The sequence below is a fragment of the Podarcis vaucheri genome, assembly GCF_965113315.1.
Source record: "Podarcis vaucheri genome assembly, chromosome: 13".
Lineage (NCBI taxonomy): Eukaryota > Metazoa > Chordata > Lepidosauria > Squamata > Lacertidae > Podarcis > Podarcis vaucheri.
In genome coordinates, this window is record NC_138751.1 from 44976871 (window position 1) to 45000060 (window position 23190).

Sequence of the window (23190 nt, forward strand, 5' to 3'; positions counted from 1 at the left end):
TCCTATTCATTAGTAGGTTTATTGAGAAGCAGCAAGTTTTTGTGTTAAGCCCAAGGCGGATAACATCTAGGAGAGCTACAGCCCAGTCTAAACACGGTGCCTCATTCGGACACAGTGAGGGAAGCATACAAGATGCGAGAAAGCGGGTGGGCCCCAAACCCCACCTGAAGCACCAGGTAATTGAGGCCCAAGAGGCAGCAGTCGGGTATACTTTCCCAGCAATAGTTAAATTTGCAAATGTTTCCCACCCCTCGTAGCAGCGGCATATTCGGCGTGCGGAGCTGTTTTGGGGCCGTAGCCCTGAAGCGTCAGAAAGGGAGGCAAGCTTCTCCTAGCATCCTACAGCTACAGGTGTCTCCTTCCTCCCTTCGCTAGCGTGGCTTTTACTTCACGGCCGCTGGCTTCACACCACTTCCTTGTGCTCCTGGGTTGACTCCTTGATCACCTGCAGGCAGAGCGGGGAGAAGAACGGGAGGGAAGTTATTCGCCCTGCTTGGGTCGCAACCTAGCTTTCAGCGGCCACAAAACAGCTCCTATTTATTTTGAGACTTTGTGTGCTCCCTTCTAAATGCGTCAGGTTCCCATTGCTTACTCCCACCTGCCCCCTAAAAATCAAAATCAAAGCAAGGTCTATGGCAGCACAGAACTAGTAACTTGATGGTTGATGCACAAGAATATTGCCAAAACTGGTGACATTTAATTGAAAATTTAAGCACAGCCCCTCCAAGTGTCCCTATTTTCCAGGGACGGCCCTGGATGGATAGCTGTCCCGGTTTCTGATTTGATCCTGGAATGTCCCACTTTTCCTTTGGACACCTCTATTTGCATTGGTGAAATGTTGGAAGTTATGGAGTTATGCGACTCACCGAGCCAAGGAGCTAAGTAACTCTACAAAGTTTAGAAAACATCTGAAGGCAACCCTGTATGGGGAAGTGTTTTTTAAAAATGTTTAATGTTTTATTATATGTTTATATATGTTGGAAGCTGCCCTGAGTGGCTGAGACAACCCAGTCAGATGGGTGGAGTATTATTATTATTATTATTATTATTAATAATAATAATAATATTAAATAGGACATCCCTATTTTCATCAGATAAATATTGGAGGGTTTGTAAAGCAGGCTTTCTTTTTTATGTTTTAGCTATATCTATTTAACTCTAAAAGGTCATGGTTTGTTTTCCTGGATGGAAGTAATCCAGCAGGGCAGGTCTGGAAAATGTACCAGAGGAGGAGAGGAGATTTAAGCCCCCATCCTGGTGGGAGAAGAAAGAAGGAAACAATGAGGGCCTAGCTCAAATTTCAGGCACGTACATGCCTTTGCAGCAATTCAGCTATATGTACCGGTATATTTAACTGCATAGTAAGGAGCAAAAGGGCTGGTATAGCTATCAGCCACAAGAGACAAAGCAACGAAACAGGAAGTCTCCACTCTGAATCTGCCACGAACCTGTTCACTAAGCAGTGTTAGCCAAGCCATTTGCTCTCAGCCTCTCATCCACATTATGGGGATAATAGTACAGTGGTACCTTGGTTTAAGAACAGCCTTGTTTATGAACAACTTGGATCAAGAATGCTGCAAACTCAGAAGTAGGCTTTTTGGTTTGTGAACTTTCCCTTGGAAGCAAAACATGTTGAGTGTATTCCATTTGTAAATTGAGTCCCCCGCTGCTATGGGAAAGCACGCCTTGGTTTAAGAACGCTTTGGTTTAAGAACAGACTTCCAGAATGGATTAAGTTTGTAAACCAAGGTACCACTGTACTGGTTTACCTTTATAAGGCCACTGTGAAAATTATAACATGATGCTATATTTTAATTATTAAATTTGTACACTACCCCATATCCATAGGTCTCAGGGCAGTTCACAACGCAACAATACGTGAAGCGCTTTAGAACTAGGTAAATATTCAGGATTATCCCAAATAACTATTTACACCCTATCACACACATGTCTTCTGTGCACAGTGGGAAGATATGGACTACTGCAATGCGCTATACGTGGGGCTACCTTCAAAGGTGACCCAGAAACTACAACTAATCCAGAATGCGGCAGCTAGACTGGTGACTGGGGACGGCCGCCGAGACCATATAACACCGGACTTGAAAGACCTACATTGGCTCCCAGTACGTTTCCGAGCACAGTTCAAAGTGTTGGTGCTAACCTTTAAAGCCCTAAACGGCCTCAGCCCAGTATACCTAAAGGAGCGTCTCCACCCCCATCGTTCAGCCAGGACACTGAGGTCCAGCGCCGAGGGCCTTCTGGCAGTTCCCTCCCTGCGAGAAGTGAAGTTACAGGGAACCAGGCAGAGGGCCTTCTCGGTAGTGGCGCCCGCCCTGTGGAACGCCCTCCCATCAGTCATGGAAATAAGCAACTATTTGACTTTTAGAACACATCTGAAGGCATCCCTTTTTAGGGAAGTTTTAATGTTTGATGCTTTATTGCTTTATTATTATTAATATTCTGTTGGGAGCCACCGAGAGTGGCTGGGGAAACCCAGCCAGATGGGCGGGGTATAAGTAATAATAATAATTATAATTATGGCCCGATACTTTCCAGGTATGTTATTCTGCTCTGTTCAATACACCAGACTAAGTATTTCCTCAAGTCAGCTTGCAAGACCTTTGATCTGAGCTATGTAGTATCTCAGGCTGAACAGTGCTCACTGAGGGAATAAAGTCTTGTCAGGAGCACAGCTTCATCCTTGCAGTATAACTTTTGCCTGATGACCAACACTGACTAATTTTTTTTGTAGGCACTAGCAGGCAAGGCAGAAAAGCAGGCCTTTATTCTGCCATCTGGCACACACTGTCTCTATAGCATCAGAACTTTAATTACTTATTCCCTAGTGCCTGCTCACTCTTTTCTTTTCTTTTTAAATACTTTATTTGCTATTGTTTTTACTGACACTAGAACAGGAACTGAAATACAGTCCATCAAGATGCATAGATCTATGCTGCTGGGCAAACCATTCCCCAAACCCCAGACTTGGAAAAGCTTGCTGTGACCATGTTAGAGAATTCATTCTCCCATCCATTTTGACTCATGTTCCAGCCATCCATCTCGACACCAATTTTGGAAGGAAGAAAAGTTATTTTCTATTGCCCACAAGCCTGATTGTAAGTTATAAATCTCCCTCGTGTTTCCATTGTAAACCGGAGGCACTGGCAAAGAAACCCAAGGGGATGAATGCCAACAAGAAATATCAAGTGTTACACATAGGAAGAAGGTACCCCCGTTCTTGCACAAGGACAACTGGTTAGCATGCCTGAGGGAAATGCATAGTCTTCAATGGATAACAAACAGATGCCAGTCATGTGGTGCTTCTGCTCAAAAGCCCAAGACCATTGCTGGTTGGTTGTCTCCAAACAGAAACATCGGACCCAAGACGTAAGAAGTTACAGATAATAACACTCCTTTTCTCAGTGCCGGGGAGCACTCATTTGGGGCCCTGAGTAGCACAGTGAAAGAAAGAAAATGCTGATAAATTGAAATAGGATGCAGAGGGAATCACTGAAAGACGATAGGCAGAGGTTCTAGAAGACAAAGCCTACCAGGAAAGGCCGAAGGAGGCTGGTATATATAGTCCCAAGAAGCCAAGAGATACTGGAAGATTAAAAGGGCTACAGTCACTCACCAGTGACAAGATTAAAACTACAGAGAGGAAGGAGGTTTGAATATTAGGAAGAATTTCCTAACTATGAGCAGTTTAGCGACAGAGCATGATGACGAAGGAGACTGAGGAATCTATTTCCTGGAGGATTAAAAATAAAATGAGTGGGGCAGGCATGTCCACAGATTCTACAGGTGTTTGGAAATAAAAGGTTGGATTGCTAGATCTTTCAATCATGTGATCAGAAAACCAAGGCCTGGGTAGCTTTTGCCTACCTCTCCATCTCTTGTCTCCACTGTTTTGACCACAATACTCCTCTTCAGGTGGGCCTCAGAAACGGACTTTGTGTCCAGGCTGGTCTCTGGTGAGGGGGGAAAGAACAGCCCGGTCATTGTCATAGTGTGGTAGTTACTGAATTGTGACCTGGAGAAGGCACACACTGTTCATCTGGGATAGTCTTTGAGCTGGCCCGCGAGACCACAAGGAAAGAAACAGAAGGAAATGCTGAGGATGTGTGAGAGAGAACGGTATAGAACGGTGAACTCAGCTCCTTCTTCACTCTGATGCAGCTGCAGTGAAGGGCAACCAGAGTCAAGGAAAGGGGGGCGGGGAGAACTTGCTAGGTAGTAGGGAGCCATCACTAGATCTAAGTGATCCTAAATTGTAGCACCTTGACCTTGACCGACAAACATCTCAGTAACATGCAGTAACATACAAATTCCTCTTTAAGGAGTTTTCCTTTCAAAGGTTTTTCAAGCAGCCTCCCATATGGAAACAAGAACAACCAAAGTGATCACAAAGAGGAATCAAAGTGGAACAGAGGTGTGCAATGAAATGGAATCTAGTAGCAGCTGGCGCAGAAGAGAACTGCTGTGGCGTCTAACAACGCACCCCTAGTTGTGTTTACTGGAGTTAAGTACTATTATAAACAGGGACGCGGGTGGCGCTGTGGTCTAAACCACTGAGCCTCTTAGGCTTGCCGATCAGAAGGTCGGCGGTTTGAATCCCCGCAACGGAGTGAGCTCCCATTGCTCAGTCCCAGCTTCTGCCAGCCTAGCAGTTCGAAAGTACGCCAGTGCAAGTAGATAAATAGGTACCACCGCGGCAGGAAGGTAAAGGTGTTTCCACGCTCTCTGGTTTCTGTCACGGTGTCCCGTTGTGCCAGAAACAGTTTAGTCCTGCTGGCCACATGACCTGGGAAGCTGTCTGTGGACAAACACCGGCTCCCTCGGCCTGAAAGCGAGTTGAGTGCCACAACCCCATAGTCACCTTTGACTGGACTTAACCATTCAGGGGTCCTTTAGCTTTACTATTGTTCCCAATGGGACTTGCTCCCCAAGACAAGTAAAGAGGCACAGAACATCAGTCAAAGAGTGAGCTGGGAAGTTCCTAGTTCGAAGCTAGTATTAGCCATGGCCTTGAAACAAGCCTTGCTGATGAGAGATGGATATCAGGAGGACAGGGGTGTAGGAAACGCCTTAGGTTTTAGGAAGGTTTTTGGGCATATAGGAAGCTGTTTTAATCCAGGGGTCCCCAACGCAGCAGCTACATTTGCCTGTATCTCCTACAGCGCACACAAGAGGCGTCAGTAAATACCCCATCGAAAAACTGCAGTGCGTAGGGAAACTCTTTGCTTTTCCTGCTCAGCTCCTCTTTGCAGCCTCTCCTAGATTGCACATGCCCCACCTTACAGATATCTGCATTTCATTGGGTACTAGGATTAGAAACCCACGCTCCCTCCCTTCCTGTATTGAAAAAGGAGAGGCAAAGAGCCTTCTCTCTGCAGTGCAGTTGGATAATTTTAGACTCTGAACTTGCATGTTCTTATAGGGGTGGGGAGCTTTTAGATGACAATATGTATTGCTATACTCAAAATGTGGTAATCCTACTGAGTTTGGGGTCCCTCCTGCTCATTCCATTGAGTGGGATCCCAGCTCTTCTGCCCCCCCAAGTCATCGCTCCAATGGCACCACTGGTTTTCAAAGATAAATAGTAAAATAGATAGGAGCCAGAGGTTTGGAATACAACCTCTCTCCCCTGTCCTGCTGCCACTATCATACTTGCCACTGCCACCACCTGCTCTGTTGCCACACAGCCTGCCACACTTAGTGGTTCACACTATAATTGAAATTGAAATACTTTATTGTCACTTGTACAACTTGTAAACAGTGAGATTACATGAGCACCCCCTACTCAGCTCTCTTAGTCTCAATTCCCCTTGTTTACTGACGCACACCCACCAAACCCGAAAGTCAGTTGCCCTCTTGTTATCTTTTCATTCAGCAGCCTAATAGCGCATGGATAGAAGCTGTACTTTACCCTGTTGGTGCGACTAATCATGCTTCTATATCTTCTGCCCGAAGATCAAGAAAGTGCCAGCCAGGGTGTGAATCATCCCTGAGAATTTTCCTCACTCTCCTGAGGCAACGTTCTTCCACTATTTCATCCAGTGGATTCACGGGACAGCCCACATACAGTTGCTGCCTCCTTTGTGTGTGATCACATGGCAACAGCCACCCTCATGACAGAATGGGTTCCTTACCTCGGATCTGAAGGTTGGAGAAGGTCTGCACTGGAATGGTGATCCTGCAAAGACACAAGGAGGAAAAGGAAAAGAGAGTGGGTTTTCGAATCAGTCTCAGGGCCAGCCCACCCATGAGGCAGGCTAAGGTCGCAGCCTCAGGCAGTGGAACTGCAAGAGGAGGCAGCAGTAGCTGCTGAGTTCTCGCAAAACTTTGCCCAAATCGGAAGAGATCTCATGTGCTCCATTTGATCCTGCAAGAGCTCCATGAGATCTCAAGAGATCTCGCAAGAACCCGCTGTCACTGTTGCTGCTCTGCGGGCGCTGCTGCACAACTCAGATGAGGGTGGCTTTGGTGACGAGTGCAGGGCACCACTTTCCTGTTTTGCCAGGTGGCGAATCAGGGTGAGCTGCCCCTGATCGGTCCTAATTCCCTCAATCCTTCCCCAACCTTGCATCTTTAATTAATTAATTTCAGGTTTTGTACTGGGTAAGCAGCAGAGCCAAAGGAGCTCAGGTGAGAAGCACACATCTCACAAAATGGCTGATCCGGCAGACGTAACATGGCAAACAACACCCTTCCCCTGCTTGTTTTGGACTACCATTCCCATCAGCCACAGCCAACCTGGCCAATGGTCATGGATGATGGGAGCAGTACAGTGGTACCTCTGGTTAAGTACTTAATTCGTTCCAGAGGTCCGTACTTAACCTGAAACTGTTCTTAACCTGAAGCACCACTTTAGCTAATGGGGCCTCCCGCTGCTGCTGCGCCGCCGAAGCACAATTTCTGTTCTCATCCTGAAGCAAAGTTCTTAACCTGAAGCACTATTTCTGGGTTAGCGGAGTCTGTAACCTGAAGCGTATGTAATCTGAAGCGTATGTAACCCGAGGTACCACTGTAGTCCAAAAATGCCTTGAGGTGGAAAAGAACAACAGTTTTTTCTGACTTAAGGACAACACCAAACAGAGGTTTGACAGGAATGGCTTGGTCATATTCAAATGCTATTTGGTACGAGTCATCCCCGGGTCGACTGGAGGGTTTTAGCATAGTGGATCCTGGATATAGAACCTACACAGTGGCACATTAGATCAAGGAATGCTTGGTGCCCTGGAAGATCAGGTTCAAAGCAACAGTACGTGGTAATATTTCCAATATTAAACCAGAGAGCCTGACTAGGTAAAAAGGTAAAGGGACCCCTGGACAGTTAAGTCCAGTCAAAGGTGACTATGGGGTTGTGGTGCTCATCTCGCTTTCAGGATGAGGAAGGCAGTGTTTGTTCACAGACAGCTATCCGGGTCATGTGGCCAGCATGGCTAAACCGCTTCTAGTGCAACAGAACACTGTGACGGAAACCAGAGCGCACGGAAACGCCGTTTACCTTCCCACCACAGCAGTACCTATTTATCTACTTGCACTGGTGTGCTTTCGAACTGCTAGGTTGGCAGAAGCTGGGACAGAGCAACAGGAGCTCACCCCATTGTCTGACTAGCAACAAGTTGACTTGGAGGCTCATTTTTTCCAAATTACCCTTATGAGACCCATCCAAGTTTAGAGGGAGGCCTGGTCTCTCCTTGAAGCAGAATGAACTGGAAAACTCCTAAGACAATAAGAGGCGACTATACAGTGGTACCTCGGGATGCGAATGGGATCCGTTCTGGAGCCCCATTCGCATCCTGAATGGAACATAAGACGCGACGGCGCGTCTGCGGGTCGTGTTTTGCCGCTTCCATGCATGCGTGTGACATCATTTTGAGTGTCTGCGCATGCGCGAGCGGCGAAATCCGGAAGTAACACACTCTGTTACTTCCGGGTTGCTGCGGAGCGCAACCCAAAAGCGCTCAACCTGAAGCACATTCAACTCGAGGTATGACTGTACCACTTTAGACTATGGTTGGGACTTGCCATTTGTAAGTGTTCACAGCCCAGCCCACTTTCCCACTGTGCTGATTCCCTACATGTGCTAACCTTTAAAATGGGACCCCCTACCTGTAGTGTGAAGTGGTACGGTCCATTTCACCGCCAAGACTCAGCCCCCTCATTTGGCTGCATATATGTAGAACAAGCCCAACACGCAGGGCTTTTAAGGAGCTTTGTACAGCTCTGACAGGCTCCCCAGCAATTCCATGTAAAATATGTCACAACACTATGGCTATGGGAGTTTCTGGGCCCTACCTGCTTTCCTCCCCCTCCAAGAGTTTGCGGTAGGTGGCAATCTCAATATCTAAAGCCAGTTTGACATTGAGGAGGTCCTGATATTCCTGGAGGTGACGAGCCATTTCCTCCTTGAGGCTGCGGGTGTCTTCCTCCAGCCGAATCACTGTGTCCTGGTAGGCAGCAGTGTCGAGGGCATAGCGGTCTTCCATCTCCCTCAGCTGCCTCTCCAGAGATTCGTTCTGTAATGAGGACAAGGGAAGCATCACCGGCGAATGCAACAAAATAAGTGGTCTGTTACTAACCTGCAAAGGGGAAGGGACACCCTGAGCCCACAGCTGATGTGGGGAGGTTATAAGCCATGTCAGCAACATCCATGTTGGACCCAGCTTGGAGGCTGAAAATGACATACATTCTGAGAATATATACCTTTCGCTCATTTCCCTTATGAACTACATTCAGATCCTGCCTTTCTGCCAAAGCACTCAAGGCAGTTTGCAGTTGACCAATAATGGTTCACAAGCCAAAGAGGCATAAGCAATGAGGAACAGCGCTCTATATGGGGCTACCTTTGAAGGTGACCCAGAAACTACAACTAATCCAGAATGCGGCAGCTAGACTGGTGACTGGGAGCGGCCGCTGAGACCATATAACACCGGTCCTGAAAGACCTACATTGGCTCTCAGTATGTTTCCGAGCACAATTCAAAGTGTTGGTGCTGACCTTTAAAGCCCTAAATGGCGTCGGCCCTGTATACCTGAAGGAGCGTCTCCTCCCCCATCATTCAGCCCAGACACTGAGGTCCAGCGTCGAGGGCCTTCTGGCGGTTCCCTCATTGCGAGAAGTGAGGTTACAGGGAACCAAGCAGAGGGGCCTTCTTGGTGGTGGCACCTGCCCTGTGGAACGCCCTTCCATCAGATGTCAAGGAAATAAACAACTACCTGACTTTTTGAAGACATCTGAAGGCAGCCCTGTTTAGGGAAGTTTTTAACGTTTGATGTTTTATCGCTATTATTATTATTATTATTATTATTATTATTATTATTATTATTCTGTTGGGAGCTGCCCAGAGTGGCTGGGGAAACCCAGCCAGAGGGGTATAAATAAATAAATTATTATTATTATTATTATTACTACTACAGGGAAGGAAGGGGAGATGAGGCACACTCAGGAACAAGCCAACCCTTTCATATTATTGCATAATGGCATTACATAAGGAATAGGTGGAATAATCGCTTTCTACTTAGGAGACAATGCTGGAAGAGGAAATACCCAATAGCAGCTTACCCCAGTTAGGGATTGGGGAGACATTTGATTCAATTTGCACTTAGAGGCAAACTTAACCAAATTGTGATTTTTCAAAAAAATAAAATGCATATCAAAATGGGGAAAAAACTAACTATCTGAATTTTGCAACACCATTCTCCAGCCAAGTAACACAGGCAAAAATAATGTAAGAGTAAAGTGTGTGTACAGATGCATATGTGAATGAAAATAATATACCAAATCGCATTATATTAGGGAGAAGAAAAAGGTAAAGGGTAAAGGGACCATTAGGTCCAGTCACGGATGACTCTGGGGTTGCAGCGCTCATCTCGCTTTATTGGCCGAGGGAGCCGGCGTACAGCTTCCGGGTCATGTGGCCGGCATGACTAAGCCACTTCTGGCGAACCAGAGCAGCGCATGGAAGTGCCGTTTACCTTCCCGCTGGAGCGGTACCTATTTATCTACTTGCACTTTGTGCTTTCGAACTGCTAGGTTGGCAGGAGCAGGGACCGAGCAACGGGAGCTCACCCCGTTGCGGGGATTCGAACCGCCAACCTTCTGATCGGCAAGTCTTAGGCTCTGTGGTTTAAGTTACGGAGAATAGCTGTGCAAAAAGGGAGGTATTGGGGGGAACATCCTATTAGCATCTAAAAAGGTATACCTTATGAGAAATTTGCAGCAAAATGCTGGTGAATTTTCATGGAGTGGTTTCTGTGGGCAGGGTCAGTCATGTGGGGCAGGGGAGGGGGGAGGGAAAGGTTATCCATTCCATCTGGCTGCATCAGACAGTGAGGTGAGAGAGCCAGGCCTCCTCCACCGGCTCAGCTGGGACCAGCTGTCATTTGTCTCCTCGCCTCCATTGTTGGCCAATTCCATTTGACTGTGGTGGAGGGAGAGGTGAGGCTCTCTCCATTGGGCTTAGCCAGGAGCCAGAGATGGATGAACCTGTCGATTCCGGTTTCTCTCCATTTCTCATTTCCCCAATCTTAAACTCCCTTCTCCAAATTTCCGCATCAGCTCCACCTACCGATCCCCTCAGGGACTCCAGGTCACAGGTGAGGGACTGCAGCTGCCGGCGGTACTCGTTGGCTTCTTGCTTGGCGAGACGCAGGGCCTCAATGTTTCGTGCCGCTGCATCGGTCAGGTCTGCAAACTACCAGGCGGAAGTCAGGTTAACGTTCTGTTTCGTGGCTCAAAGAACACCTTCCCTCGCATTGGGCACTCACACCAGCACACAACCCTCTCTCTCCACAGCTGATCTGGGCAGATCAGCTATGGGGGTGGGCGGGCTGTTATTGCCCCCCTCTCTGCTCATCCATGACCAGGGAAGAGGGCAGTTTGTGTCCACATAAGTGTGCTATTCCCACCCCAGTACCGTATCCAGGGCCTTTTTTCCAGCAGGAATTGCTGGAACTCAGGGGTGGAGGAAGGGGTGTGTGGTGGGTGTGGGCCACCCCAGGTGTAACCACTGAGGGGGGTGACAAAATGCTGGGCGGCACTCACTCAGGGCCTGCAGTTCGCCTGAGCCATGCGTCTCTCCTGGGAGCAACACAATGGCTTGGGTGTTTGCAGGCTCTGCGCTGCCCCAAACGGTCCACCCGCCACCTCCCCCTCAGCTGTAAGGTGGCTGAGTGGGAGGAGGCAGGCAAACTTCTTGGAGGCCCCATGGAGCGTCCTGCCCTGGCTTGCCCCACCCAACGGGCGGCTGGCCCCGCCCCCATGGATGGATGGCCCCACCTCCACAAGCGGCTGGCTCCGCCCCTGGGCGCAGGGCATGCGCTGCCCCAGGCGCCCAATCGGATTGCTCTGCCGCTGAACTCAGTTCCGGCACCTCTCAGGTGGGCACCATTGCCATCCTAAGAGGACAAGGGAGGTCTTCATGCTCAGTTCTGACACCTCTTTTTTTTAGAAAAATAGTACTGACTACAGCTAAATTACTCCTTCTGACCAATAGCCCAACTTTACAAATGTGTTTATTGATACTGTTATCTACTTTAATGTCCCCCCCCCCCCCCGTTTTGCTGCTGCGCCAAGGTCAGTAAGGTCTTGAGGAGAAGGCTTTTTTGTTTTTGTTTTTTTGAGAGGGACTGGATTAGGCCCCCAAGCTGGCGGTTATCAACCCCTGGTTGAAAAGGTTGTGTCGCCAGAGCTTACACCTGATCACCACTGTGACCTTCAAACCCTTCACTTCCCTTCCTGACAGGGCAATTGTGCTTGAATTTTCAGGCGATAAGGAAGTCTATGGTTTCTCCACCAAATGGAAGCACCCAAAGTGAACTCAAAACGGGAAGTATCTCAGAGAAAAGGCACCTGTTATCACAGGTGTTTGGAGCAACCATTGCTGGTACGGGCGAGAAATGCAATTAAATTTTAAAAATGCACATGATTTATATTGAATAGTAAAGAAAAAGACCAGAGTTACACATGCATCCTGTGCTTCAAGCACTGAAAGCTGTCGCTAGCCATGCATGCAATCAGAAGTCTCATCTACAACATCCCTTCCCATCTCTTACTGTCACCTTCCAAAGCATCTCAATGGTGCAAGGCCCTGTTCGTCTAGAATGGGCCATCTGAGTGGCAGCCCCATTCAGTTGGAATGCTAGTCAAAGCTGTGCTGGACTGGGGATCCTCCGTCTCACTGGTCCCATACCTTAGACTTGTACCATTCCTCAGTCTCATGCATGTTGTTTGAGGCCATGGACTCGTACTGGATGCGGATCTCGCGCAAGGCAGATGTCAAGTCCGGCTTGGCCATGTCCATCTCGATGTGGACCTGTTGCTGCTGCAGCTGCTCCTGCAGCTCCTGAAGCTCCTGAGAAGGGGACAGAAGAGTCATGAATCCAGAAACCTCATACACAGGGCAGGGTTTCCCAAAAACTGGACCAATTAAGACTTTGGGGAACAAATCAGGGCAAATACGCAAATGTAGGACTTATCCACACTTACCTTTCCTCTGCGCTTTCCAGGCACAGTCTGAGCTCCATGTCCAAGTGCCCTTTTCCTTGACCCAGAGATTTGCCTGCGAAAAACTGCTCTTTAAAGCTGAATCGGAGCAAATGGTAATCTGCAGAAACCCTGAATAGGCATTTGCTTCGAGTCAGCTTTAAAGAGTGGGTTTTTCTGGGGAAAGCTCTAGAGGTGATGTGTTTCTCCTCTTCCTTTCCTCACTCTCTTCTTCAAGGTGCAAGTCATGGAGAGAGGATGTGCTTCGTGTCTGAAGCTACTTTTCTGTATTTCTACCCAAGAATATGTTGTCTGTGTTATCTATTATTGCTGCATAAGACAATGCATGACTGAGACCTTGAAACTGTAAGTAAAGCAATTTTAAACTTACTTATCAGTGTGTAGTCTATTCATTGCCGAGGGGGGCAGAAGGAAGTCAGCTGCTAAACTCTTTGGATACCACTGGGCACCATTTTGAAACAAAATGGCAGACTCAGTCTTTCAAGACTGCAGTGATCACTTTGGACAAGCTAAATAACTTTGGCACAATGGTTCCTGAGATCAGGGAACAGGATTTTGTCTATGTTAGAATACTGTTGGATGCCATTTTGAATAATCAAGATGGTGGACTGAGCCTTTGAAGGCTGCACTGATGGTCAGCAAGGGTTCTGCTGGCTTCTTAGAATCCTAAGCAGTGCCGGACACTCCCTGCTCATTGTTTAGATGCAGTGGACATATTTTTGCTTCCTTTGTGTGTGTAGGGAAGATGTGCCATATTAGGAAGCCTGGACACCTTTAGGAATACATGGGAAATATAACATCTCCAGGATCAAAGGTCTAGGTTTGTCTGCTTGCTTGGTGTTAAAATTTGCAAGCTGCATTTCAACCTGAATGGCCCATACAGTCCTGTTAACATACAATGAAATTGAGAAACACTATTAAAAACTAGCCTCACAAAAATGCAGTTAAGAACCCAGAGCCTCTGAACCAGATGAAGAGTCGGTTGGCTTTCTCAGCAATGGGACCGAATAACCAGTTTTCAGTATGTCTCTCTCCCTCTCGCAGGTTGGGTTTTTTTTTTTGGCAGGCATTAAAGGGAAAACAGAGCACAAGTCACGCTGTGGATCTGGGCCTTCAATCCGGCCTGTTACCCCAACTGCCTTTCAAGATGGAGGAGCTTCAGCTTGGGCCTGTATTCCATACCTCCTCGTGGATCTTCTTTAGGAAGTTGATCTCCTCTTGAAGTGATTCAATTTTACGTTCCAGGTCTATCCGGGCCAACGCAGCATCATCAACGTCCTAAGAATTGAGAGGGGAGAATGAGGGACATTTTATCTGTTTTGGCCCTTAATGTCATGTACAGGGAGGAAAATGGGACCTCTTGCATGCTCTCTCGCCCCTGCAATGCGCTTGACGTGGGGCTACCTTTGAAGGTGACCCGGAAACTGCAACTAATCCAGAATGCGGTAGCTAGACTGGTGACTGGGAGCGGCCGCTGGGACCACATAACACCGGTTCTGAGAGATCTGCATTGGCTCCCAGTACGTTTCCGAGCACAATTCAAAGTGCTGGTGCTGACCTTTAAAGCCCTAAACGTCCTCGGTCCTGTATACCCCCATTGTTCAGCCTGGACACTGAGATCCAGTGCCGAGGGCTTTCTGGCGGTTCCCTCATTGCGAGAAGTGAGGTTACAGGGAACCAGACAGAGGGCCTTCTCGGAGCCGCCCAGAGTGGCTGGGGAAACTCAGCCAGATGGGCGGGGTATAAATAATAAATTATATTATTATTATTATTATTATTATTAATAAAGTGGGTTGCCCTGGCATGTGCTACAGATGGCCCAACTACAGCCCTTCCACGAGACACATACATGCATGCACATGACGTAGCAAGGAGGAAACTACTTCAGATCAGTTACAAGCTACAAGGCCATATTGCATTCTCTCCCCATAGTTCCAGCATGGGATTCATCATTTTTTCCGCCTCACCTGTCGGTAGGAAGACAAATTGTTCTCAGCTTCAAGGCGCTGATTAATCTCGTCCTGTAACCTTAAATGAGAGAGAGAGAGAGATGGGAAAATCAGGAATCTGTGCTGAATTATCAGTTCCCTTCTGCAAGGGGCTGAAACCAAGGGAAAGAAATATGTCAAGGTCAAAGCCTCCACAAGGCCCTCAGACCTTTTCTAATTCTGCGCCATTTATTTGCAAGTTTTCAAACCCGTCAGGCTTTGCATGCAATTAATACAACAAAATAACAATAACAAAAGACGGGATAATATTAGCATAAGAACAGAGTCCTGCAGGATCAGATTAAAGGGCCAACACTCTGTTCTCCTGGGGGCCAACCGACCTTGGGGAGCCAACCAGCAGGAGTACAGCAACACTCTCCTGTCAGGCTTGAGGAATTCTCTCCCTTCTCCAATGGTTTAAAGAAGCAGGGAGGAAACAAGATTTATTTATTCAGTGATCATGGTAGAAGACAAAGAATCCAGTCATTCTTCCATGATGGAGTTGTTCACTCTGAGCCCCTCCAACCAGTGGCGTAGCGTGGGGGGTGCAGGGGGGGCTGGCCGCAACATCTGGGGGTTAGGGTTAGGGGGCGCAAATCCACGGGTTAGGGGGCGCAAATCCACAGGTTAGGGGGCGCAAATTACTTGCCTTGCCCCGGGTGCTGACAACCCACGCTACGCCACTGCCTCCAACTTCTCTCTCTAGCAACAGCATCTGGCCCTACGGTGGCCCCCGGTGGTCAAATGCCTCTGCGTCCGTTGCTCTTGCACTCTTAACGAACGCCGCATTGTAGGGGACGGTGGATCATATATGCTGTCTAAAGACATGCAGGGCTGTCTTAAGCATATCCGGCGCCGTGGTGCAAAGATCCCTCTGGCTCCCCCCCCCCCGTTTCCCAGCGTTGCCGACCTTTTTTAGGGAGGACGGCGCTGCCGGTGACGCGCTCAGCATTGCGGGGCTGGAGGAGGCGGGCAGCGACTAGAGGGCAGCTCCTCCGGTGGGAAGAGGCAGAGGCTGGATGCGGCAGTAGTTCCCGGCTCAGCCAGCCGCTTCATGCCATGGTGGCTATAGCAGGTGAAGGCTTCAGGTGTGGTGCTGCTTTGGCGTTGCATGGCGGAGGCAGGCGAGGGCAGTGAGCTGATGCCAACCTCCACCTCTTCCCTGGCGCCCTCCAGAATTTGGCGCCCCGGCGCCCCGTGCCACTAGCCTCTATAGGTAAGACGCCTCTGATGACGTGTCAACTGGCTGCTCTGCCCCCCTCCTAACACCTCATAACTCTGCTGTTCACCTGTCTCTGAGCTGTTATCTCCCTCATAGTTCTGCTGTAATTCAATACTGCCTCTCTCTTCTCTGGCAGCTACAGGAGAAGGGGGTGGGTGATCTCCACCATTCCTCCTCCTCTTCATTCCAGTCCCTGACATCTCTCCATTTCAGATTCCCAGAAACTGGAATTCAGAGGCACATACTGTCTCTGACAGCGGCGGCAAAGCGTAGCCATCATTAGTAGCCGCTGAAAGCCTAATCCTCCATGAATTTGTCTGTACCCCCATTTAAAACCTTCCAAGTTGGTGACCACCACTGCGTGGAAAGGCATTTCCTTCAGTCCCTTCTGAATCTTCTAACATCCAGTTAATCGGATGACCCTAAAATCTAGTGTCATGAGAAACGGAGAACTTCTCTCTATCCACTTTCTCCAAACTATGTAAAATCTACAATCCCCCTTTTAAGGCGTGGCAACCCGGACTGTACACACAACCACATGATCGATTTGCACAACAGTATTATGATATTGGCAGTTTTATTTGCTGATCTCGTTAGGAATAAACTGTACCAGCTGGAGCTCATAGTAGCTGGAGTCCAACAAAATCTAGAAGTCTCCATGTCGGCTACCCTGGGCCTGTGCTGTTATTGGAACACTAGGGCTGGTTGCCAGCTCTGCACCTGAGTGTTTTAGTGCTATTAAACGGAGAGAGGATATTGGTGGAAAAGGTTTGGGGCTGGCTATGCCACAGGTCCGTAGCTTGGATGCTAAGCATGAGGTAATGTTACTTAATCCTTCCTATGCTGCAAGGAAGAATTCATCTCTCCATCTCCCCAGGAGCTATTAGATGTTCCACCTGCAATTACGTAAGTCCATAAACGCTATACTAACCCATAACCATATTTATTGGCCCACATCTTTGTGTTACTCACTTGTGGCCTCAAACAATAAAATATGCAACTTTTGGAAACCTTTCCTGTTAATTGTACAGTGGTACCTCGGGTTAAGTACTTAATTCATTCCAGAGGTCCGTACTTAACCTGAAACTGTTCTTAACCTGAAGCACCACTTTAGCTAATGGGGCCTCCTGCTACTGCCGCGCTGCCAGAGCACGATTTCTGTTCTCATCCTGAAGCAAAGTTCTTAACCTGAAGCGTATGTAACCTGAAGTGTATGTAACCCGAGGTACCACTGTACAGAGTTGATTTCTTACCACAGGCAAGCAGACCAATGCTAGCTTGCCTGCAACTCCTGCCTCGCAGTGGCGTAGCGTGGGTTGTCAGCACCCGGGGCAAGGCAAGTAATTTGCGCCCCCTAACCCATGGATTTTAGCAGGGGGCAGAGAGCTGCAAGTACGAGCGCGCCCCCCCTGCACCCCCACGCTACGCCACTGCTGCCTCACCTGCTTTTTAAAATTGTCTCTGTGTTATCACACCACACAGCAAACCCCTAATTTTCAACCTTGAATGAGAGTTCCTGGGGATCGCATTTGATCAAGCTGGTGGGCGCATGTCTCACTGTCCACCCAAATGGATGCATCTGTGCCACCTTGTTGCTAAATTCAGATTCTCTCACATTGGTAACTGTTCCTCTCAGGGGGCTCTTCTAAAACAGATGTTGGCAGTGCTTTTCTTCCGGGGGGGGGGAAGGTGACAGTACTTACCATGAAACATAGATGCCAATTCCCTGGGGCCTTGGGTGCCTGAGCACCCACAAAATTCCCCATGAAGGGACTGGGCACCCACAAATTCCCGTGCCAGGGCCATGCACACTGCATGGCACCCACGGTCGCAGAGCCAAGCTGGCAACCTTGCCATGAAGTTGCTACAGTAAGTGCCGCACATTTAACCAGTGCTTCTCTGCTAGAAAAAAGAGCTGCCGGTATTGGGTAACTTTGAGTACCTCCAAGGGAAAAAAGCACTGGGTGTGGGAACCCCTCCCGACGTTGCTGAGGTTCAACCCCCATCAGCCCCAGCAAACATGGCCAGGAATGATGTAGTTCAGCAACTTCTGGAGGTCTCTACACTTGCTCTAAAGAATAAGAGATTAGGAAGGGCTCTCTTGGGCTGCAGTTTTAAGGGGAGGTTGCACAGACATCAGTCAGTGATGCTGTGTTGTCAATCATCCACTAAGCAGGGGATTGGACTAGTAGGTGATCTCTTCCCTTTCTATGACTCTGGTCTATCCAATCCCATGGCCAACAGAGGTTGGGATGAACCACCCTCCCAGGACCAGATGCTAGCACAAAACATTACGCTGTTAGAGGCAGCTGGCACTGTTGCTGCCCCCACTTCCTCCACTGTGGAGGCTGCTCCGTTATGGCAAATGGGGCACTGCCCCATCAACCTCCATCCTGATTCCTGGAAGACCACCTGCCTTTGTGTTTACATCCAAACCAGAGGGTGGCTCTGGATATCTGCTTCCTCCTCCTCTATCTCAGTTTTGCCCTTGCAGAACTCCGCAGGGAAGAGGACGGGGACAAAACTTGGATTAGTTGGCTCTGCGTGGCATTGGCTCTCTAGCACCACCTACTGTTGGGCTCCCTGCCTTCCGCCCTACCAGCCTCAACGGGCACCAGCCAGCACTGCTCCTCTGAGGTCATTAAAAAAATTATTTGTTGTTATATACTGAGTTGAATAGGATCCAAACTGCAGCAGTCTGATTGGTCCTAGAGCAATAGGATCCAAATTGCAGCAGTCTGATTGGTCCTAGAACAATAGGATTCAGAATGCAGCAGTCTGATTGGTCCAAGAACAATGCAGCAGTATGATTGGTTGGCAGGAACCACCCAATCATGCTCCAGATATAAGTGAATCCACAACCTGATTGGCTTACAGTAGAATTCCAGAATTAACCAATCATGTGCAGCCCATTGTGTAAATAATGTATATAAAGCAGATACTTTGAGGGGACTTTCATTCATTCCTCCTCACCACTATGAGCTGAATAAAGAGCATGAAATCACTTTGCGACTCTGAGTATATTTCATTTGTGTTTGTGGTCATTTTTGCCGTTACATTAGCAGTGGCATTCCAGGCGTTCCAGACCCTCTGTGGTATGGTTACCAGACATCCCTGTTTCCCTGGGACAGTTCCCAGATTAACAAATCTGTCCCCGGACAAAATCCGTCCCCGGATTTCATTTAATGTCCCCGGATTTATATTTTAAGTGCTGTAGATTTATTAGTAGGGAATGAATGTTGCGTGATTGGTTCAACGGCACAAGATACGTCATATGGGGACTTCCAGCGAGGCAAAATGGCGGACACCACGGCAGCGGGCAGCTCCTGAAGCCGGCCAGGGCCAACAGCGCTACCGGGTTGGCACTGGGCTGCTAAGACTGCTGCTGCCACTGCTGAGGGGGAACTGGGGACGCCTGGCATGTCAGCTGGGGGAACCGCTGACCCCCTCCCATGACCCAAATCAAGCCAGGAGCGAGAGCACCCAGTCACCCAGCTGACTGCCCAGAGGTGCTCTGGGGCCAGGAAAGCCCTGAAGCCGATGCAGGGAGAAGGAGAAGAGGAGAAGGAGAAGGAATAGAAGGAGAAAAAGAGGGGAGCCGCAACCTTGCTGCGCCACTGCTGGGGCCACCACTAAGGAGGAGAGGTAGGAGAGCACTGGGAGGGTAAGGACATGTGGCCGAGCCCAGGCCTGACCCGATCCTACTCCATGGTGGCTAGTGCTCAAAGAGAGCAGGCTGGGGCCCAGAGGAAGGATGCGCGACAGAGGAGACCACAGAAGACAAGATATTACTACTTTTTTTAATAACTTTTTTTTTCTCTTTTCAAAAAAAAGGAAAAGTGTCCCCGGATTCTTTGAAAAAAATCTGGTAACCTTGCTCTGTGGCCATCTTTCCTTACAATATCTCATGGAGGAAGCATGGGGGTTGAGTTGATCTGCCAAAACCCTGGAAAGGGGGCAGTGGCAAATACTGTTTAGCGCTTCACCCAACTTACTACTGGCATGGCAGAGATTACTTTAGGAGTGCTCCTGGAGGCTATGCCACACAGCCGACAGGCTTATGGTAATTTGCAGTGGACTGGCAGGTACTTAGAGATTGCCTCTCCTGGTCTGCTGCCTGAGGCAAGGGATTTGCCTTACCTAAAGGGCTAGCCCTGGAAGCGAACCTAGTCCGCAATCCAAGAGCTGGCAGATCATTAACAAATGCCCATAGAAGAAATAACAATAGTTTTTTCAGTTTCCAGGCTTCCTGCCTTTACGGAAACTTTCCACGTTCACATGGGATACTGGCCAGACCTCTTGGGCCCAAGGGAACCAACTTGAATGAAATATTGGGGGCCCCAGGTAAGCCCCACCCCGCACAATCAATCACAAGATGCAGAGCACACACACCAGTTGAATGGCAATGCCCATCAATTTTGGGAAGGCCCTGCCACTCCAAATATTTTGCTGGGGGAAGACGAAGGGACCTTGGCACTTTGGCTCCTATGCTTGGGCCTCATTATATTTTTCTGTTAATAGAGAATGCAGTGGCGTAGCGTGGGGGGTGCAGGGGAGGTCCCCCGCACCGGGCGCAACATCTGGGGGTTAGGGGGCGCAAATCCACGGGTTAGGGGGCGCAAATTACTTGCCTTGCCCCGGGTGCTGACAACCCACGCTACGCCACTGAGAGAATGTGCTATAGATTATATGCCACTCCCCTGCAGCTCTGGCTTGGAAGGGAAGACTGCAAGCTGTCACCAAGGGAAGTTCATCTCCCATGACCAGTTTTTTAATGGAAAACTAATAATCATCTGAGGAACCCCAGGGAACCCCAGATGCACAATCTGACACTCCCTGCTCCAGATGGGTCAAGCAACCATGTGCCACAAAGGAAGGACAATGTACCTCTCCCAAAACTCTTTTGCCAATATGACCTGCTGGGAAAAAATCCCATTCCAAAGCCAAACAAGGCAGCCAGTAAACCTTGAGTGTGCAAAGCCCACTCACAAAGCACCAACCCACACCATGCATTTAAAGGACATGCCGTCCCCCCAAGAATCCTGGGAACTGGAATTCGTAAAGTGTGCTGGTAACTGTAGCTCCGTGAGGGATAAATTCCCTGTTCCCACGTGTTTAAAATGCATAACGTGGATGTCCCTGAGATATCTCCTCCAAATCCTCAGTTCCCCAAGCTTCTGCATATTGCTTCCTTGCCTCATTCCCTATTTGCAGGTGCCTCCCCACCCAGCCCTGGCGCTGTGGGTTAAACCACAGAGCCTAGGACTTGCCGATCAGAAGGTCAGCGGTTCAAATCCCCGCAATGGGGTGAGCTCCCGTTGCTCGGTCCCTGTTCCTGCCAACCTAGCAGTTCGAAAGCACGTCAAAAGTGCAAGTAGATAAATAGGTACCATTCTGGCGGGAAGGTAAATGGCGTTTCCGTGCACTGCTCTGGTTCGCCAGAAGCAGCTTAGTCATGCTGGCCACATGACCCAGAAGCTGTACACCGGCTCCCTCGGCCAATAAAGCGAGATGAGTGCCGCAACCCCAGAGTTGGCCATGACTGGACCTAATGGTCAGGGGTCCCTTTACCTTTTACCCCACCCAGCCCAGTCAAAACTTGAAAAGAGACCCTGGACCTTCCTTACTTTTGCCGGAGATTGTTGAGGTCCTCCAGCAGGTTGTCTCTCTCGATCTCCAGACGGGCCTTGGAGTTGGTGAGCTGGTCCACCTGGTGGCGGAGCTCCCTCACCTCCTCCTGGTAGATGTCGGCCAACTTGGTGGGCTCCTTGTCTCGGATTTGGTTGAGTTCGGCCACCAGGACTTTGTTCTGCTGCTCCAGGAACCGGACCTTCTCTATGTAGCTGGCAAAGCGGTCGTTCAGCTCCATCATCTCCACCTTCTCGTTGGTACGGGTCTCCTTGAATTCAGTGTTGAGGGCATCGGCCAGGGAAAAATCCACCTTGTCCGGGGAGAACTTGGGGCCAGCACGGAAGCTGAGGCTGGAGGTCTTCAGCTTGGTGACGGAGAGCCGAGTGCCGGCGCCTGAAGACAGGTACCTGCGCCCTGGGGAGAACCTCAAGGCGTGGTGGATGGAGGAAGTCTGTGCACCGAAACGCCTTCCGTAGGATGAGAGTCGTTGCCCTTCCATGGTCAGGCTTCTCCTCCAGGCTCTGCAAACTCAGACAGATTTTGTTCTGTGTGCTGCAAGAGGTTTTATACAAGAGGGTTAGCCATCGCCAGAGCATATGCGTGTGAAAGGCTGGAGGAGGGAGGGGGAATGGGGTTCATGCCAGACCTTAACATCTCACATCTTCCATGCCAAGTGCCCTGTGCCCTGGCAAAGCAACAAAAGAAAGCCATTGGGCAGAAGCTTTGAGCGTTCTTGATGGGAGAAGAGAGCAAATGCTCTTGGACGAGCTACGAGGTCAGAGTCCTTGCTCGCCTATGATGGCCACGATCTCCCTACAACAGCAGTGACATGACAACACACGGCAGGCAGCCGTGAGATTGCTAAAGATGGAAAAAGAAATGGGGGAAACATCTCATTTGCCCCAGAATCACAGGCAAGAGCATGACAAAAACACAGCAGCGAAACCAGATTGCCAAAGCGGTTCATGAAAATGCAAAACCTACTTTTGTCCAGAGAGCTCGTTCACACAGCAAATGCCACTGTTCTGTATGACCAAAACAACCAGGCGTTTTACACAAAATGCTTAGATCTAGAGAGGCTCCCAGGCCTCAAGTCTGCCAGTGATGTAAATTCTGTACACCAATGCCTGGCAGACAGTAGATCCAGGATTTCAGGAGATTTGTGATAGCTCATAAAGCATTCATGATTCCCAGTTGTTTGACAATATCAGCTTGTCGATATTGCAAATGTTGAAATATTGTATGTGCAGGAATTGGCTGACGGTTAAGGATAAAGGTAAAGGTAAAGGTACCCCTGCCCGAACGGGCCAGTCTTGACAGACTCTGGGGTTTGTGCGCCCATCTCACATCTATTGGCCGGGGGCCAGCGCTGTCCGCAGACACTTCCGGGTCACGTGGCCAGCGTGACAACGCTGCTCTGGTGAGCCAGAGCCGCACACGGAACGCCGTTTACCTTCCCGCTGGTAAGCGGTACCTATTTATCTACTTGCCCCCGGGGGTGCTTTCGAACTGCTAGGTTGGCAGGCGCTGGGACCGAGCAGCGGGAGCGCACCCCGCCGTGGGGATTCGAACCGCCGACCTTTCGATCGGCAAGCCCTAGGCGCTGAGGCTTTAGCCCACAGCGCCACCCGCGTCCCACACGACGGTTAAGGATAAATAAGTTTAAAACCCCCCCAAAACTATTGTACTATAAGGTTAACTGTAAGGAATGGAATGTGAGCTAGAAACAACTTGGAAAATAAAGCAGAAACAAGAGGAAACTTTGCACACACCAAGAACGGAGTGCGGGAAAGCAAATTTTGGAAAAGTTGAATTCAATTTGTCTTAATTTGTGGC

The 23190-nt window shown here is 49.1% G+C and overlaps 1 protein-coding gene across 2 annotated transcripts; it reads right to left on the minus strand.

Annotated features, from left to right (window-relative positions):
- On the minus strand, positions 1-22365 carry GFAP (glial fibrillary acidic protein). Of its 2 annotated transcripts, XM_082195009.1 has the most exons (9): positions 21351-22365; positions 14481-14541; positions 13696-13791; positions 12200-12361; positions 10577-10702; positions 8305-8525; positions 6153-6196; positions 3886-3971; positions 1-445 (listed from the first exon to the last, which is right to left on the minus strand). In XM_082195009.1, exons 1-9 carry the CDS (start codon positions 21851-21853, stop codon positions 404-406), a joined length of 1341 nt encoding a protein of 446 aa, XP_082051135.1. In that variant the 5' UTR covers positions 21854-22365; the 3' UTR covers positions 1-403. The 2 variants fall into 2 exon arrangements, with proteins under 2 accessions (XP_082051135.1, XP_082051136.1); XM_082195010.1 differs by lacking the exon at positions 3886-3971 and having other exon boundaries at positions 21351-22131.
- Between the last annotated feature and the right edge of the window lie 825 nt (positions 22366-23190).

What these genes read in the sequence shown, in the direction of transcription:
- GFAP (XM_082195009.1), bottom strand. Translation starts at nt 21,853, where the DNA reads ATGGAAGGGCAACGACTCTCATCCTACGGAAGGCGTTTCGGTGCACAG. An exon ending in AGGAATGGTACAAGTCTAAG is followed by an intron (nt 10,703 to 12,199) that starts GTATGGGACCAG and finishes TCCGCCTGGTAG; the next exon opens with TTTGCAGACCTGACCGATGC. An exon ending in TGGAGTCCCTGAGGGGATCG is followed by an intron (nt 8,526 to 10,576) that starts GTAGGTGGAGCT and finishes TCCTCATTACAG; the next exon opens with AACGAATCTCTGGAGAGGCA.